Below are 19,496 nucleotides of genomic sequence, written 5' to 3' on the forward strand. Positions count from 1 at the left end.
GTTTCTTTCTCTAGTTCTTCTTAATACAGAAGTCCCTTTGGCATTTCTTGTAATGCTGGCTTGGTGGTGATGAACTCCTTTCCTTTAGCCTTTTTTTTGGCCGGGGAAGCTCTTTATTTCACCCTCTATTTTGTATGGTAGCCTTGCTGGATATAGTAATCTTGGTTTCAGTTCTCTGCTCCCATTACCTTGAGTACTTCTGGCCTGTAGAGTTTCTGATGAGAAATCAGGTGTCAGCCTTATGGGAGAGCCTTTGTAGGTAACAGTTTGCTTTTCTCTTGCTGCCTTTAAGATTCTCTGTTTGTCTTTAATTTTTGGCATTCTAATTAGAATTTGTCTGGGCATAGGCCTGTTTGGGTTCTTTTTGCTTGGAACTCTGTGCCTCCTGAACTTGTGTGACTTTTTCCTTCATCAGGTTAAGGAAGTTTTCTGCCCTTATTTCTTTAAACACTTTCTCTGTCTCTTTCTCCCTTTTTGCCTCATCTGGCACACCATCTCTGGCACCTCATCTGCCAGTATTGTTACATTTCATGTTGTCCCACAGTTCCCTTAATCTGTCCCTCCTGTTTTGTTGTTGTTGTTCTCTTGAGTGATTTTTTCCTACCCTGTCTTCTAACTCACTGATCCGATTCTCACTTTGCCCTGATCTGCTGTGTATTCCTTCCAGTGTGTTGTTTATTAGTGCTGTGTCATTCTTTATTTCTGTTTTCATAGTTACCGTGTCATTTCTCATGCTGTTGAGCATCTTTACCATCATTATTCTGAATGTTATATTAGATAATTTTCTTACTTTCATTTATCTGTTCTTCTGGAGAATTCTCTCTTTCATTTGGGGGTGGTTGTTTTTTTTGTCTCCTCATTTTGGCTGCCTGTTTCAGTTTGTGACTATGTATTAGGTAGATCTGCTATGCTTCTCAATCTCTAGTGCAAGACAGTGTCAAATTCTGTTTCTCACTAATTAGATTAGGGAAATACTCACAGCCTCCAGAGACTGCCTCTGCCTGAAGACTGACTGGATTTAGTCTTGAGTAGCCCACAGGCAATCATTCACAGGTGAGGATAGTTTTTCCAACAGGGTGGGGCAATTGCTTCTGCCTGGAGGATAATTGTTATTCTCAGTCTCCTAATGGGCCTTGGAAACGCCACAGGGTGGGCAATGTATTTTCCAATAGGGTGGTTCAACTCTCTTCCATGTAGGCAAAACTGCCTGGATAGCAAATGTCTGTGTAAGATGACATCCATAGTGTAAGGGAATAACTTGGCACAGAAACCTGGGGTGTCTGCCTTCTAAGCTCTATCCTTAGAGCCCCCTACTCTAGCTTCTGCTCACATAGCACCTGTCCACGCTGACCTCCCTCTGCTGGAGCACAAGGGAGTGGCTATACCAGCCATGGGCAAAGTACGGCCCGTGGGCCGGATCTGGCCCATTTGAAATGAATAAAACTAAAAAAAAAAAAGACCATACCCTTTTATGTAATGATGTTTACTTTGAATTTATATTAGTTCACACAAACACTCCATCCATGCTTTTGTTCTGGCCCTCCGGTCCAGTTTAAGAACCCATTGTGGCCCTCGAGTCAAAAAGTTTGCCCACCCCTGGGCTATACACAGAATACTTTGTGTTGGTCCTTTAAGAGGGTGCCTGCATTTCTAACCATCTTTCCATGGCAAACAGCAACCGTGCTGCTTTTCATAGCCAGATCTTATGTGAGCACCTTTCTCATTTGTGCTCTCTGCTGGGGTGCCCAACTTGGAGATTAGATCCCAGAGTTCTCAGGGCAACTCCCCACAGCTGAGATATCTCTCTGGAACTTAAGCTGCTGTCTGTGGGATCCCATACTGTTCTTTTGTGCCTCCTCCCATCCTACCATCTCTATGCTGTCTTCACTTAACATCTTTGATTATCAGGGTTCTCTCCAGCTAATCTTCAGTTAATTATTCAGGATATTTTTTGTATTTTAGTTGTAATTCCAGTTTGGTCCCGGGAGCGTGTCTGTGTAGCATCCACTTACTCTGCCGCCATTTTTAATCTTCACATGAGGTACATTTTTTCTACACATGAATTTTGAATTCCCTTCTGTGGGATGTGAATGATGAGCCCTTTCTTCTCCCACCTCATATCCTCACACTGACTCACAATACAGTTCCTATCACTCCTACATCTCTCTCAGACATACACAAACACACACCTAAAATCTTGCCATTTTTATTAAATCAGAATTCTTTATATAATGCCTATGTACTAGTATGCTCCTCGGAATTGACCTAAGTTCTAAACATTATTATTACTTTCTCTTTTTATAACCACAGCTTTCATTTTCCTTGGAGTTTTATTCTTTGGTTTGCTTAATTTTCTATGTGCTATCACTGTTTCACTTCTAAAGTCTCCACCATTTGCTTGAATCTCCTCTTATTCTGTTCTTGTGAATTTTATCCTCTAGACAGAGCCTCATGTCCTGCACTGTTTCCTGTACTTCGAGATCTCCTTTCCCCATCACTCCTGGGGTGCCCTGTGCATCTGGTTATCCTTGTATTTTCCACATGTCATATATTTCTCTTTTTGGTTTACCCTCTAATTTTTATACAGCAGCAAATTTCTGAAATTTATATTTGTGTACATTTTATTTTTGCCCATCTGTAATTGAGGAGTATATATGCATGTAATCTTATGTAAGCATTATTTGTTTATAATTCTTTTATATAGTTATAAATAATGGATAAGTATATGACTAACATTTGGAAAATTCTAGCTGATAATATATATAATTTTAGGAAATTTGTTCAAAAGTAATATATAGAAATTGCAGTTACTCAGTAATACGGTGTCCAAAATATGTATATAGCACAGTATCGAACAAATGATGGCCACTTCTGTCTTCCTATTATTCTTAAAATAGATAGAGTATATTTTTAATTTTTTAATAGTTTATTATAAATTGAGGGAGAAGGTTTTTGTTTTTTTTAAATATCCCTCCTATCCTGTCATATTACCAAAAAAATCTTTATTGGGTTTATTTTCTATTGACTTTCACCTAGAAGAAGGAAGCTTTTCAACTCTATGCCTAAGTACTTCTAGATATGAGTTTCCTTATGCATTTATGATCAGGCCATTTTTTATGTGTGATATATGTTTGCTAGTGGTAAAACCATGTGATAAAAATGTGAGCATTGTTACTGATAAAAATATAAGTTGCAAAGTGAAACTTACATCAGGCTGGGTAGTGGAGTTGCTAAGGTTTAACTTCTGAATTAGGTAGAGTTACCAACCTAATCAGTGACTATATCAGCCTCCCACACGGGATTCTGCTCCTATAACCATGTAATATGAAAGAGTTAACTGGCAGGGAGATCTGGGAAAATAAATGAGGAAAGACACTTACCTAGGTTCTTCTCCCAATTTGACTATTTGTTAGGATTGGTTTTCATTGTTAACAGGAAGATCCCAAAAAAATAATGACTCAAAAACAAAAGTTTCTATCATGCAAAAATGAAATCCAGAGGAAGGCAGTGCAGGACTACTCTGATGAGCAAAAATAAAAGTCAGAAGGGAAAAAAAAGAATAACATTCTCAAAGTACTAGTTGCTTGTGTGTGTATGTACAGGGGTGGGATTGAAAGGTCATATGATAATTATAATTGTGGAATTAGTTTAACTTTTTTAATTTACTTTAAAAGATATTAAAATTTCTTTTTTGTGTAAATTACTTTCTAAACCTAGTAAAGTACCTTTAGGGTGTTAATGAAGTAATAACAGTTTTATATTATGAGACCTTTTTTGTGTTTATTTCATTTCTTCATAACAGTTGTTTCTTGGTGACATAACTTTATCACTCTCTTTTAATTTTGAAATGCCTATTGTTATTACTCCTTTGTTTATCCAATAGATAGTAATATAAAATATATCAGTGAAATGGAGAGACCCAAGCAGACCCACTTATAACTGGTACTTAATATGTGAGAAAGATGTTATTTAAAGTCAGTGTATAAAGGATGCTTTAATCAAAATTTTATGTTTGGACTACTTGGCTACTTCTAGAAAACAAAATCCCTTATTTAGGAATCTAAACAAAAGTAAAATCCTGAAAATACTAGAATTAGAGATGTGCATAATTTTGAAAGTGTTCATATAGGCCCAAATCCATAAAGAAAATATTGCTATATTTTATAAGATTTTAAAAATTCTACACAGTAAGATACTAAAAACAAATTTAAAGATAAATGACAAGCAAAATGCAGTTTTCAACTTACAGACAAAACAAATATTTTAGCAAAGCAAATGCCTATTTAATTTAAACAACAAAAATACCTTAGAGGTTCTTTATTTTAATGAGAATGTCTCTAGTGTGTTTTATTATTAAGGACGAGAGGCCTGATGAATGAAATTCGTGCATGGGAAGGGTCCCTTGGCCTGGCAGCTGGCGATTAGGACCAACCGGTGGGGTGATCGGGGGACGGGACCTGACCACTCACTGGCTGGCCCCCCCCATGGCCTGCTCACCGGCCGGCCCTGCCCCACTGCCGCCGCTGCCGGTTGCCTCCCTCTGCGGGGAGACCGAGGGCCCCCACTTGCATCCTCCTTGGCTGGCCTGGGGAGTGCAGGCTGGGGGCAGCTCCTGCGTTGAGCATCTGCCTCCTGGTGGTCAGTGCGCATCATAGCAGCCGGTAGTTATGCTGTTTGATTTGCATATTAGGCTTTGATTATATAGGATACTAGAGGCCCGGTGCACAAATTCATGCACTGGTGAGGTCCCTGGGGGTGGCCTGTGGAGATTGGGCTCCAGCTTGCGCCCCCAGCCTTGCAGCCCCAGCTCGCGCCCCCAACCCCACAGCCTTGCCTGGCACGCCGCCTTGGCCTGCCAATGCCACTTCACATGCTCCACCATCTCGTCTGTGGGGAGATCGATTGGTACCAGGCCCCCTTCCCAGCTCCCAAAGTGCCTGGGAGCCAGGCAGCAGCCCCACCCCCCACAGCCACTGCTTGTTTCCCTCTACGCGACGATCGGCGGGGTGATCAGGTCCCTGCTCACACCCACCTTGGCTGGTGCTGCCCGCTTACCTACTCCACCATCCCACTGTGGTCCCGCTTTCATCGGGGCCCATCGGAGCCAGCAGTGCTTCCACTGCCACCCTCTGCCAGCACCACATCGCAGATGCCCACCATGTTCCATACCACCCCCTGATGACAGCATACATCATGGCAAGCAGTAGAGCTCCTGGTCTCCCGGTCGAACTCCCTGTCAAAAGACCACCTGGGGAGACAATTTGCATATTAGGCTTTTATTATATAGGATTAGGTTTTTAATCTATTATTATAAATCTAAAAACACTCTTTAATTCATAATTAAGAGTTTCCTTTGACACGTGCTGAAATTCAGAAAATTCTTAATGCATCTATTTGAAATACTGAACTGGTTTCTTTTTAATTTGTAATCTTAACATTGGCTTTTAAAAAAATCATTGCAAACACCATGTATTCCTATATATTTTTTTGTATGCAGTGTCGTTTATCAAAAATGAATATGGATCTTGAGATCTATGTTCATAGATAAATTGATACATAATTTCTTTTTTATATTTGTCAATTTTTGGTATTCAGTTTAAACTAGCCTTGTAAAATCATTAAGGAGACTCTTCCCTTTTTTCAGTCTTTAGAGCAGTGTAGATAGATAGAAATCACCTTGTCATTGAAGATTTGACATAACAGCACAGCTCTAAAACAATGTGGGCCTGATTCCTTTATTGAGTACATATCTCGGGCAACCTTTTCAGTTCTTGTGTAGTTTTGCTGGGTCTCTTCAGTTTTTCTATCTCTGAAAGCAATCCTGGTAATTTATATTTTTCTAGATGATCATCTGTTTAATCAAGATGTTATAGTTTATTGGCATAAAGTTATATGTATTATCCTTTTATAATTTTTAAAACTTCTACCTGTATTTTTGTTATTATCACCTTTATTTCTGGTGTTGAGTTTTCTTCCATTTTTTGGTCTTCCATTTAGCTTTTTGGAAAGAAAAATAATTAACTATATCCAATTATCACATTATTTTATTTCTCTAGTTTACTTTGGTTTATTTTCTTTCTTTCCCTAGTTTCTTGAAGTAATTTTATTTTACTTAAGTTGGAAATTTTCTTTGACTACCAATCTGTCTGTGTCCTATAGATGTTGATATCTCATATTCTCAATATTAATATACATTTATTCCTTGGGCCTAAGAATTATTTAAAGCAGTATTTTAAATTTCTAAGTGTTTAGTTTGGGAGTTACCTTTATTTATAATTCTGTTTGTTAGTGTTGTGGTGAAAGAACATATCCTACATGATGCTGATCCTCTGGAATGTGAAGTGGGTTTTCTTCATCCCTGTTACACTGTCAATTTTTAAATAATAGTCCATAAACATTTAAAATACATACATTTACTTATATAGAGACACACATTCTCTTTGTATTCAACTAACATTATTTTAGAGATAATAGCACTTAGAGAATTATGTGACTGGTTCTCTGTCACAATTAGTAAATGATATACTAGCTTTCTGAATCTTTGTCTAGCCGATTTTCCCTCTGATCCTACTGCCTCCAGAGTATATTATATATTTGTATGTTTGGTGTCTTCTAATATATATGTATAGTTATATCAAAATAAAGTCTGTAAGAAGTTATAAATTTAGAATGATTTTATGATTTAGAAAAGTAAAAAAGTGTTTAGGTAGAAATCATTTGAATCTTTAGAATTAAAGATTGTAAGAGAGACTTAAACTAGTCTTACTGAGTAAGTCATCTGTAGATAGATGGGGTATGAACCAGAAAAGACATCTTGTATGTGGAGAACTTAAGAACAATAGCACATATGCATCTTGGAACAAGCCTGACCTAGGTGGATGGAGGAGGTCTTTGCTGAAGAGGAATCTATATATATAAAAGCCTAAACGACTGAACAACCGAATGACTGGTCGACTGGTCACTGTGATGCACATTGACCACCAGGGGGCAGACTGTCAACATGGGAGCTGCCCCTGCGGTCAGTGCGCTCCCACAGCCAACCTCCCATGGCCCCTCCCCCTGACCAGCCAGCCAACCTCCCATGACCCCTCCCTCTGGCCAGCCAGCCAACTTCCTGTGGCCCCTTCCCCTCGCTGGCAGGTTCCAATGGCCCCAACATCCCGCAGCCCCTCCCCCCAGCCAACCTCCCACAGGCCCGATTGCCGGCCAGGCTGAGGGACTCCACCCATGCACGAATTCGTGCACTGGGCCTCTACTGAGAAATAAGACCATAGGTAACATTGGGCCTAGTTAGTAGGACTGGTGAAAAAAGTTGAAAAATTAAATGCAAAGCAGTTCTATCACCTGTTGACCAATGTCACATTTCATTTTGTAAATGTGTGGTGGTTTCATTGCAGTATCAGTGATAATTAAATTAACTGAAAGGACAAGCAGTTCTAAGTGTAAAGGACTCTGAGGAATTAATATGAGGTTGATTTAATAACTCAACAGTGTTAACTGTATTAGTGATAGATTGATTAGAGCTCTGCTAAATATATCAGCATGCTAAATCTGTTGACAGTTTGAAGGAATAAATATGATTGCAGAATATTTTAAAAGTTAGAAAACTAAATTTTAAAAATGAGGACTGTATGCTAGTAAAAAGCGTTTTTGAAAAATTACTTCGAGAAATTAAAACATACCTCTACTGGGTTAAACACCTATAGATTGTAAATTTGTCATTTACTTGTAAAAATTAGGAGAGACTTAAATAGAGCAAAAATCAAAAAATAAACATAATCTTAGAGTAAAAGAAGAATATATATATATATATATATATATATATATATATGTATATATTCCAGTGTTTTAATAAAAACCCATGTACTATTTATAAAATAATCACAGCCTCTATTCTGAAAGTAGATAGAAAAATGGATAACTATTTAGTGTTATAATTTCTATCTCTAAACTATAGTAATTATCTTAACAAACTCAATACAAATTTATTTTATTTTGGCCGTACTAATTTAAGCCAAAAGCACAATATCTAAAATATTTGAATATTTTAAAACACACCTATAATAGTCTAAACAGTCATTGCCTAAGGGGCGTAACAAGTAAAAGCAGTTATTGTTTTTATTTTATATATTTTATCAAATTCAGTATAATTTGATTATTAAATGAACATGTGCCTTTTTTTTCAAATAGGGAAAATGGGGAGATTTTAAATAGTTCTAAGCAAAGTTCATGTGTGCTGATTAGGTATGCCAAGAAGTGAATCTTGATAATCCTACATGTTAAGATATAGTCAATTCCCATGGCTATTTTAACCACAGCTCTCAGAATTTAGAATGACATATATATTCTAAAAATAACCTAATAGAATATATTATTTTAGCTAAAAAGTAATTCTTACTCTATTTATAATGCTGAGCTATATAGAAAGAACTTACTAGCCTTCCCCTTAATGAAGTATAACAGTATATAACTAGAACATTTAATGTCTGTTAGTTATATTTTCTCCCTTCTGTAAAATATAGTCGTATAGGTGGTAAAATCTGTATGTCCAAGAATTACTTAAAAGCATACATTTGACAAAGAAAAACCCTTCTATAGAAAAGATAATTTGAAATATATGTTGCATATTTTATGGTTAATAGAGCTACAATTAGGAATAAGTCTAACATAAATGAGTATTCTAAAAATTATCTTTAATCGTAAAGGTTTCTTGTATACAGCATTATTTGATGTATAACTCTACATATATTTCTGTATGAGCAGATCTTTTTCAAACCATTTGCTCACGTGTAGAAATATATTAGTATTTATTTTCCATCATAATTAGTTATAAATTATGAGGTGTTTTATCTATAAAGAAAAGCTCCAGCATAATAGTAGTAATATTCATTAATAAATAATTATATTAATAAAATGCAAAAATTTTGAAGCAACAAAGAATTCATTCTATGGTAACTACAATCTCTGGGCTTGCTTTTTCATCCCTTATCTGTGGGCTACCCAACCAAAAGTTAATTGTAATAATATTATTAGGATTCAAGAGTCAGCCATTTTCTCTCAGATATGGGTATTCTACAGGAGCTGTATTTCAGCTATAGAATTTGGGATATTAGAGGCTACATCAAACTGATTCTAGAAAACATAGGATAGGAGATGCTTAGTATCTCAATCTTAGGCTATCTCCCATCCAATTATTAACCAGGCCCTGAATAGACTTTGACCAGGCTTTGATAAGTTTTATAAAATTGGCTCACATAGTAACCTTAGATGTATTGTTTATTTTACCATTTTTCTTTGTAGAAACAAAGAACATTTATATATTGAAGGGGTAAGGAAGGGCTTATGTGGTCAGTTTTTTAGAACGTTCTTTTAATCTATGGAACATGAAACAATAAATATTTTTATACATACTATCTTGTTTGTAATACTTTAAAAGAAAAAAGCCATATTTGAATGCAACAATAATTAAAGTTATAAAATTCAAAGATTTCATTGTTATAGCTAACCAAAACTGACATTTTGTTACATTTCTTAGGCAATTAAGTTGGAATATTCAAGGTTGGTTAGATTGGCCCAAGAAGATACCCCACCAGAAACAGATTATCGTCTACATCACATAGTGGTCTACTTTATCCAGAACCAGGCGCCAAAGAAAATCATTGAGAAAACATTGCTGGAACAATTTGGAGATAGAAACCTGAGTTTTGATGAAAGGTAATTTAAAAATACAAAATACCTTATTCGTAGGCTCAAATTGTTCTTATTTTTGTAGTTCCCAATGCAATTTTTGAATGTTTATTTTACACATACACAAAGACATGTCAATAAATACAGCACAAAATCTGACTTTACTTAATTTGAACAGTTGCTTTGTAATTTTATCTACAGGTTATAATCATGACCTTTAAAAGCTTGAACTGAAAATAACTCATCGTTTCCATACATTGCAGTTGTGAGCTAAGCAATATAATGATACACAGAAGAGTATACTGTAATCACTGCTTTGTGGGAGTCAATATTTTAAAGATAAAAATTTTTCAACCTTTATACTAAGGATATTTGGAGTCAGATAATTGGTTAAATTAATTTTAGTTTATAAAAAAAGTTTTCTCTCAGAAGTTCCTATAAAATTATTTACTAATATTAAAATTTTAAATTTAATCTAGTGAGAATGAATACTGTTTAAAAAAGGTCTCAGTTAAAGATCAAAGTATTGGAAGTTATTTTAGAATACAGAAACATTTATGCTGTCTTGGAGTTCATTGTAATTGCATTTTAATTTTGAAATAAGTGATTATCCTTTTATGAAATTTCAAAATACTTAATGAAAAATATGTTTAGCAGAGGAGAATATGAGGAGAAATGAACATCTAGTATTAATTCCTGCCTCACCATGTGTCTGAAATTTAGGATTAAGAGAAATAGTACAAGTAAATGGTTTTGAACAATACCTAGTAGACACTGAGTGCTCAGTGCGTGTTGGCTATTTCAGTTTTTGATAGTAGAAATATGGTTATCATTTATTTTGCTACACATGGCTACAAAGAGCTCTGAAGTATGATTATGACCCTTTTTATCTATCTGTTAATGCGCATGTTCCAATAAACATATGCTACTGAATTTGGGGAAGAGATTTATGGAATAATCACATTGACTTTTTATTCTTTTGCAATTTTTTGTCCTGGCAACTGCAGATAGTCAATTTGTTTTAATAATCTAATTTGTGTTGTGCTTAAAAGACAGAGTATGTGCTAGCATGTGATAACTAAATATATTTTGTAGGGATTTCTGATCACGAATTTATTGGAATGTTTCTATTCTTACTTGAAATGATAAGAATGTTTTGTATTCTTTTGTACTATTTGCAAATAATGCTATTGGGGGAAGTAAAATTTAATGTATCTTGAGCTAATTAAATACAAATTATTTTTAAAAGTATATTTTTATCTATGCAATCTTTATTAATAGACTATAATTTAAAAGCCATAAGTATAACACAGTAAATTTGACTTAGAATCATTGACTTAGAATCATGCAGTCTTTTTTATGTACTTTGTAACCAACATTGGTCTCAAAAAACACATTTTTTTCTTAAGCTTATTTGGGAGTTGTTTCCTCAGTTACAGTGGTTTTCATTTATATATGTGTTGGGTAGTTTCATTTATTTAACACACATTTTTCAGTTTTATGGATTTGGCTTTTGATTTAGGATTCTATACCTTTTTTTTTATTTTAAGGTGTCACAACATAATGAAAGTGGCCCAAGCCAAACTTGAAATGATAAGACCTGAAGAAGTAAACTTGGAGGAATATGAGGTAATGTGCTTTGTGAGAGGTCAAACTATAGACTGAGGAATTCTGTGGTTCACTGATCTTCCTTTCATTTTAGCACAGCTAAGCACCTGAGAAAGTGAGGCATACGGAGTGAAGTCATACCCACCAAAGTTTTTTACAGCTAGCAGGTTTCAACTTGGTTAACAGAACCTCCATTCTTAAATGCTATGCTTTACTGAAACCATGCTGCATTTTTTCCTTTGTTTCACCACATGTTTTGGTGATGTTAGAAATTCATTTTAATCATTGAATCCCACATTTATTTGTCATTATTGGATTTTGTGCATGTGAGAGAGCACACACAGTACTGTGATTGGGCTTGCAGTAATTTTATGCACAAAATTCTCTGTCTTAACTTTTGGCTTTAAAATTAATACCTTTTTTTTATTCACCAATTCAAATTCCTAGTATTTATTCAGACTTTAAATTTTTACTATATATGTTATATATTTTAATGTGTACATCATTAAGTGTAATATTTATGATACATTATTCAGTAGTGTCTTTTAAAATTTACAAATCCAGTTAATTTTTAGTTGCTTTCATGAGTGCCTCTGATGAATGTTTGGTCCTATTTACAAACTTAATTATTTTACATTCCTTTAAACAATTATTGTAATTCACCATATTATAACAGATAAAAGGAAAGCTACTGAAACACTCATTTTTGATGAAAACCCTTAGTTAACCTGGAATAAGAGATAAGTACTTTAATCTGCTAAAGAGTGCTTTGAAAAACAAAAAAATTACAACAAATATATAGAATTGTAGACGTGGAAAGCTTGCTATTTGAGATTAGGAAAAAGGGATATCTGCTGTCACCACTTCTACTCAGAATGGTACTGAAAGTTCAAGCTGGGCAGTAAGGCAACAAATATAAGCAAAAAGTAAAAGATATGAAAAGAAGCAATGAATTTATCATTGTTTTCAACTTTAGACCTAGATAATACAAACAAAATCTACAGATAAATTCAGTGGAACTAGTAAGAGCTTTGCAACATGCAAACCTATGTCAAATATCAATTTGTTTATACCAATAACAAATAATCAGAAATTGAAATTTTTAAAAATGGCACTATTTAACATAAAATATCATCCAAAATTATGGGATACCTAGAAATAAGTTTAACAAAAGATATGCATGACTTTAGGAGTCATTAAAGAAGACCTAAATTAATGAATAATATGTATCATCTTAGGAAAACTTGGTATTATAAAGATGACAGTATTCTCCTAAATCAGTGGTTCTCAACCTTCCTAATGCCGTGACCCTTTAATACAGTTCCTCATGTTGTGGTGACCCCCAACCATAAAATTATTTTTGTTGCTACTTCATAACTGTAATTTTGCTACTGTTATGAATTATAAATATCTTTTATGCAGGATGTATTTTCATTGTTACAAATTGAACATAATTAAAGTATAGTGATTAATCACAAAAACAATATGTAATTATATACGTGTTTTCCGATGGTCTTAGGCGACCCCTGTGAAAGGGTCGTTCGACCCCCAAAGGGTTGCGACCCACAGGTTGAGAACTATTGTCCTAAATTATTTATGGATTCATTGCAGTTTCTATCAAACTTTTAGCAAGTCGTTTTAGGGAGTTTGCTATACCAATTCAAGAATTTTATGGAAATGCAAAGATTTCAGCCTAGTCCTGACATTCTTTTTTTTTTTTTCTAACATATTTTTATTGTTGATAGTATTACAGATAGCTCCCATTCCCTGCCCCCTTCTCTACCCACCTCCCAGCCCCTACCCATCCCTCCAGATCTTCACTACCCTATCGCCCATGTCCATGGGCTATGCATGTAAGTATATTAGTTCTTTGGTTTATCTCTTCTCATCCCCCCAACCTTGAGGTATGCTTCGGATCTTATTTTGTTGGTCAATTCATTTTGTTCGTTAGATTCCACAAATGAGATCATATGATATATATATTCTTTCTCAATTTGGCTTATTTCACTTAGCATATTTTCCAGGTCCATCCATGCTGTCCCAAAGGGTAAGAGATCCCTCTTTTTTACAGCTGCATAGTATTCCACAGTGTCAATGTCCCACATATTTTTATCCATTCACCTTCTGATGGGCACTTAGGCTGTTTCCAAATCTTAGCTATTGTAAATAACACTGTTAGGAACATAGGGGTGCATATATTCTTTCTGATTGGTGTTTTGGGATTTTTAGGTTATATTCTCAGAAGTGGGATAGCTGGGCCAAACGGAAGTTCCATTTTTAATTTTTTGAGGAAACTCCATACAGTTTTCTATAATAACTGGACCAATCTGCATTCCCACCAGCAGTAAATGAGTGTTGCCTTTTCTCCATCCTCACCAGCCCTTGTTGTTTGATTTGCTGATGATAGTCATTCTGACAGGTGTGAGGTGATATTTCATTGTAGTTTTAATTTGCACTTCTCTGACGATTAGTGACTTTGAGCATTTTTTCATATGTCTCTTCGTCATTTGTATGTCCTCTTTGGAGAAATGTTCAGGTTGTCTGCCCATTTTTTAATTGGATTGTTTGTGTTTTGTTGAGTTGTATGAGTGCTTTATATATTTTGGATATTAACCCCTTATCAGATGTATCATTGGCAAATATGTTCTCCCATTCAGTGGGTTTCCTTTTCATTTTGATGGTGGTTTCTTTTGCTGTGAAGAAGCTTTTTATTTTGATGAAGTCCCATTTGTTTATTTTCTCCTTAGTTTCCTTTGCCTTAGGAAATGTATCCGTAAACATATTGCTATGTGAGATGTCTGAGGTTTTACTGCCTGTGTTCTCTAAGATTTTTATGGTTTCATGCCTTACATTTAAGTCTTTTATCCACCTTGAGTTTATTCTTGTGTATGGTGTAAGTTAGTGGTCCAGTTTTTATCTTTTTGCATGTGTCTGTCCAGTTTTCCCAACACAATTTTTTGAAGAGACTGTCTTGACTCCATTGTATGCTCTTGCCTCCTTTGTCAAATATTAATTGACCGTAATGGTGTGGGTCAATTTCTGGGGTCTGTTCTGATCTGTTGGTCTATATGCCTGTTCTTGTGCCAATACCAGGCTGTTTTGGTTATAATGGCTTTGTAATATAGTTTGATATTCGGTATTGTGATCCCTCCTACTTTGTTCTTCTTTCTCCAGATTGCTGCAGCTATTTGGGGTCTTTTATGGTTCCGTATAAACTTTTGGAGTATTTGTTCTAGCTCTGTGAAGTATGCTTTTTGTATTTTAATAAAGATTGTGTTGAATCCTGTAGACTTCTTTGGATAGTATAGACATTTTAATTATGTTAATTCTTCCCGTTCATGAATATGGTATATCTTCCATTTGTTTATATCTTCCTTTATTTCTTTTTTCAATGTCCTATAGTTTTCCAATCACAGATCTTTTGGTTAAGTTTATTCCTAGGTAATCTTATTTTTTTGTTGTTGTTGCAATGGTAAATGGGATTTCTTTTTTAGTTTCTCTTTCTCATAGTTCATTATTGGTGTATAAAAATGACATTGATTTGTGGATATTTATTTTTTATCCTGCTATCTTGCTGCATTCATTTATTAAATCTAGTAGTTTCCTGATGAACATTCTTGAAGAACAACTAAGAAGGCTTATTCTACTAGTAATCAAGACATGCTATCTTAACTATTATGTTTATAATAATACTAGAGACCTAGTGCATAAAATTTGTGCACAGAGGGGGGGGGCCCTTCAGCCCTGCTTGCACCCTCTCCAATCCTGTAGCCCTCGGGGGATGTCCAACTCGCAATCTGGGATCTCTGGCTCCTAACCGCTCACCTGCCTGATCCCCCTAACTGCTCTCCCATGCCGGCCTGATCCCCTTCACTGCCCTCCCCTGCCAGCCTGATCCGCTTAACTGCCCTCCCCTGCTGGCCTGATCTTTCTGACTGCCCTCCCCTGCAGGCCTGATCCCCCTAACTGCCCTCCCCTGCCCACCTTGTCACCCCTATTAACTTTTTTTTAATCTTATCCCCTTCGCACACAATTGTATTTGACTTCCTTATTGGCTTCTCCCTCTCACACAATTTTTCTCTCTCCTTTATGTAACACTTTCCTACTGACTCATCATTTATAAGCTTTTCCTTTCTCTTTATTTCCTACTTCTGTTCCATCATCCTTCTTCCCATCTTTCTCCTACCCTCCCTCCCCACAATCCTTTTTCCTTAATCTTTACCCCTACCCTCCCTCCCCTTTTCCTTCTTCCCACCTTCAATTTTTTCTTCACTTCCTTCCTCGGACCTGCTTTGCTCTCTCCCTCATTTCTTCCTTCTTCCCATTCTCCTTTTAAGCTCTACTGGCTCCCCTTTAAAACTTTTCTTCCCTTTCTCTTTCTTTCTCATCCTACCTTTCCCATACATTCTTCTGTACTTACTTCCACTGTTTTAATATCTATCTACCTGCCTAATTATTCACTGTCATTTATCTTTTTTCTTTTCTGACTCCTACTTTTATTTTATTTTTTTGAAATATATTTTACTGAGTGGAAGGGAGAGGGACAGAGAGTCAGAAACATCAGTGAGAGAGAAACATCAATCAGCTGCCTCGTGCACACTCCCCCCTGGGGATGTGCCCGCAACCAAGGTACATGCCCCTCACCGGAATCAAACCTGGGACTCTTGATTCCGCAGGCCGACGCTCTATCCGCTGAGCCAAATCGGTTAGGGCCTGACTCCTACTTTTAAAATCTGTCCCCAGTAGACAACTATACTTGATTTTCATTATAGCTCCTACAGTTCTCTCATACATTCTCTTTCCTTCTTTAATTCTGCTGTCTACTGAGTCCTTTATAAAGTTCTTCCCTCCCTCCTTCCCTTCTTCCCCATCCTCCGTGCCTCCCCCCTCCGAGTCAGGGGAGGGTCCACCAGGCTTGGGCTGGTGTCCATTGCGGGGACCACTGTATTACGTGCACGCGCGTGGCTTTTCTCCCGATGCGTGCTGAAGGCGGGGACGCGGAGGCCTTTCCCATCCCCTGGCATGCCCGCTCCCATGCCTCGAGCAGCTCTCCATCCACTCCCGTCCCAAATTCGCAGGCAATGGGCATGCTTGCACAGGCATGGCCGGGGCTCAGCTTGCCCTCGGGGGGCGTTCCACCCAGGATGTGAGCCCCTGTCTGGGTCGGACCGGGCAGATGAATAGATGGACGGCTGGAGAAAGCCGCGGCAGCTTCCCTGTGGTGTGAGGGTTGCCTGTGGTCTCCACGGTGGCGGGGCCAGGTCCGTGTGGCGGTAGAAGGCTTCAAGATTGTGTGCTTGGGAGGATCGATTGATGTGCCAGGCATTGTGGGGCCACCCTGTGTGTCTGTGGTGGTGGGATTCTCACATTGTTTACCCAGTGGCCCGTCCAGTTCTGGTGCCTTACCTCGATGTCCACTCTCTGTTGTCGCGCCCAGGCCCTTCCTTCGTGTTGGGTCCACACCCTCTCAATTTGCATGCGCGACCCCTCCCAGGATCACCACCAATGCTCGCACCCCCTGGTTAGTGTCTGCCAACCATGCCTTCTGCCGGTGGGTGTTGCCACTCGGTCTTCCCCACCTCAGGGGGGTTTGGTGGCGTCCTCAAGCAGAGTGCATTTGGACAGGGTGTGGTGCCAGGGGAAGGGAAACGAGCCTCACGCAACTTCCCCTGCTGCGTGCGCAGCCTGTTGAACAGTCATTACTATGATGTGGTAACGGACAATTTGCATATTACCTCTTTATTATATAAATTAGCGTAAGAATGGGTATATTAGAATAATAAAGCATAATAGGGAATCTAGGGACATACTCACAAATCAGTGGACACAGGATATATGCTAAAGATGGCAAGCAAATTGGTTGTGAAGTCTACATCTGTCCCCAAAATTCAGGTTGCAACTTAATTTTAAGTTGTGATTTGATTCTGTAGTCCCTCCCCAAGGTTGCCTTATCAGATTGGATTCAGCATATTTTTATTCTGAAAATATCTTGTATTCTTTCTAATTTCAGAGTCATTACATCTTACAGGCATTCACATAACATGTTTTTGGATTTCTTAACATTTCATATATCTTTGTCTTGCTCTAAGTCAGGGATCAGCAAACATTGGCCTGCAAACCAAATGCAGTTCACCACCTATTTTTATAAATAAGTTTAACTGAAACACAGCCATTTGTTTGTGTATGTTTCCACACTGTAGCCACATAGTTGACTGCAAATCCTAAAACACTTAATTTCTAGCCTTTTTTAGGGAAAGAGTTTACCAACTTCTAAAGCAGTTCTTTAATGACAGTAGAGTAGCAATTTGAATACTTTCCCAAGAAGCTAACTTTATACTTGCAAACAAATTTTGCCTTAATTTGTTATTAAGATTTACTAGTAATATAAAAAATATACCTCAAAACCTTAAAATTAAAAATTAAAATGATTTATATTCAGGGAGAATATAGTAGTTCAATAACAGGTCTATATGTTTCTTACTTTCATTTTCTTATAATAATCTACACTAATAAAAGAGAAAGATGCAAATTGACCATACCTTCACGACGCCCACCAGCCAATCAGGAGTGTGTATGCAAATTAACCCAACAAAGATGGTGGGTTAATTTGCATACACAGGTGGCGAGTGGCCGGAGGCAGGGCTGGTGATGCTTGCATCATCGCCATGGTGACAACACAGGCGTTCTGCACTGCCCCAGCCGCTCCGGGCCTCTGGGCAGCATGGGAAGGCAGAAAGGCAGCTCCAGGCTGGAGTGAAGGAGGAAAAGCGGCTCCGGCCTGAACAAAGGCGGTGCCAGCGGCCAGGGGTAGGAAGGCCCATTCTTGCACAAATCATCGTGCATCGGGCCTCTAGTGTCTATATAAGAGCTTTAATACTTTTATTATCAGTGTCTTTTTTAGCATACTCCTATATTGTATTTTAGTTATGGTTTTCCTTAGTCAATTTTTATTAAATAAGAAAAAAAAATCATGATTTATATAGGATGTCAGTTTTGAGTGTGTTAGTCCTGCTACTTGCCCTACAATCGGCTTTTAGGAAGTAGGGCTGTGAAATGGGAAATGCATCTATCCTTTTCACCATGTCTCAGATGAATAGACCATTCACATGCCACATTTAAAGTCAAATTCCACACAAATTTGCAAAAAGTAAATGATCGAATAAACTTACTATGCTAAAACATTTTTTTCTTTTAGTTCCTTTAAATTCTGCATCAAATAATAGACTTCAGGCTTTGTTTCACATTAGAGTAGGAAATTCATTTACCTCCTACATTCAGTGTGATGTAGATGCAGGGTGGGACAAAAGTAGGTTTGCAGTTGTTTATGGAAAATCACACAATAATAAATAATAATAAAAGAATAAACTCAGTTTCACGTACTCAGAACTGTAAACCTACTTTTGCCCCACTCTATATTTTCATGTTTTTGTACTGAGGAATTTTTTAGAGATAACCAGATTGATTATCCTATCTTATATTTCTTACATTTCTGATGAGATCTTTGTCATTTAATTTTTCATCAATGTCTAATCATTTTTATGTTTATTATTTTACTAAGAAATAGTCTTTGTCAGAAACTAAAGTCTTGATTTAGCTCTAGTTCATCTACATTTTGAACCCTTAGCTTCTATTAATTCAAATAGTTATCAGCCCAGGCCGACATGGCTCAGTTGGTTGAGCATCATCCTGTGAATGGAAAGGTAACCAGTTTGATCCTGATTAGGGCACATACCGATGTTTCTCTATCTCTCTAAAATCAAATTTTTAAAAAACCCAAGTAGTTATTAGAATTGTGTATTACTTTCTGAAGAGTTTTTATTGTAGTTTTCTTCTTGTATATACTTTTATATTTTCTTTCACTTACAGGAATGGCATCAGGATTATAGAAAATTCAGGGAAACAACCATGTATCTCATAATTGGACTAGAAAATTTTCAAAGAGAAAGGTAAGAAAAAGTGGACACAGCTGAAAAGAAGAGCTTAATTTTTGTAATTTGATTTGTCACAAATGCATTAATTTCCCAATAATTCTGTGCTTGAACATTAGAATATAGAATTGATCATTTATATCTGAACACATGAAATTATATAATAAGCATTAACACTGATTGGCAGTGTATCCTCTAGAGTTTTCTTTATAATATTTTACTTTTTAGGATGTTCCATTTTTATGAATTAATCTATAGAAAGATATGTTATGA

General features: G+C 36.7%; 1 protein-coding gene across 2 annotated transcripts in view; it reads left to right on the forward strand.

Moving 5' to 3' along the window:
• USP25 (ubiquitin specific peptidase 25) overlaps positions 1-19,496 on the forward strand; it is a 181,650-nt gene that overhangs the window by 155,684 nt on the left and 6,470 nt on the right. For both annotated transcript variants that reach the window (XM_081087424.1, XM_081087423.1), the window contains 3 exons: positions 9,536-9,714; positions 11,238-11,316; positions 19,162-19,241. In XM_081087424.1, coding sequence (XP_080943550.1) covers positions 9,536-9,714; positions 11,238-11,316; positions 19,162-19,241 — 338 coding nt within the window. The remainder of the gene's footprint in view (positions 1-9,535; positions 9,715-11,237; positions 11,317-19,161; positions 19,242-19,496) is intronic.

This window comes from Myotis nattereri, assembly GCF_964212035.1.
Source record: "Myotis nattereri genome assembly, chromosome: 3".
NCBI classification, from domain to species: Eukaryota; Metazoa; Chordata; class Mammalia; order Chiroptera; family Vespertilionidae; genus Myotis; species Myotis nattereri.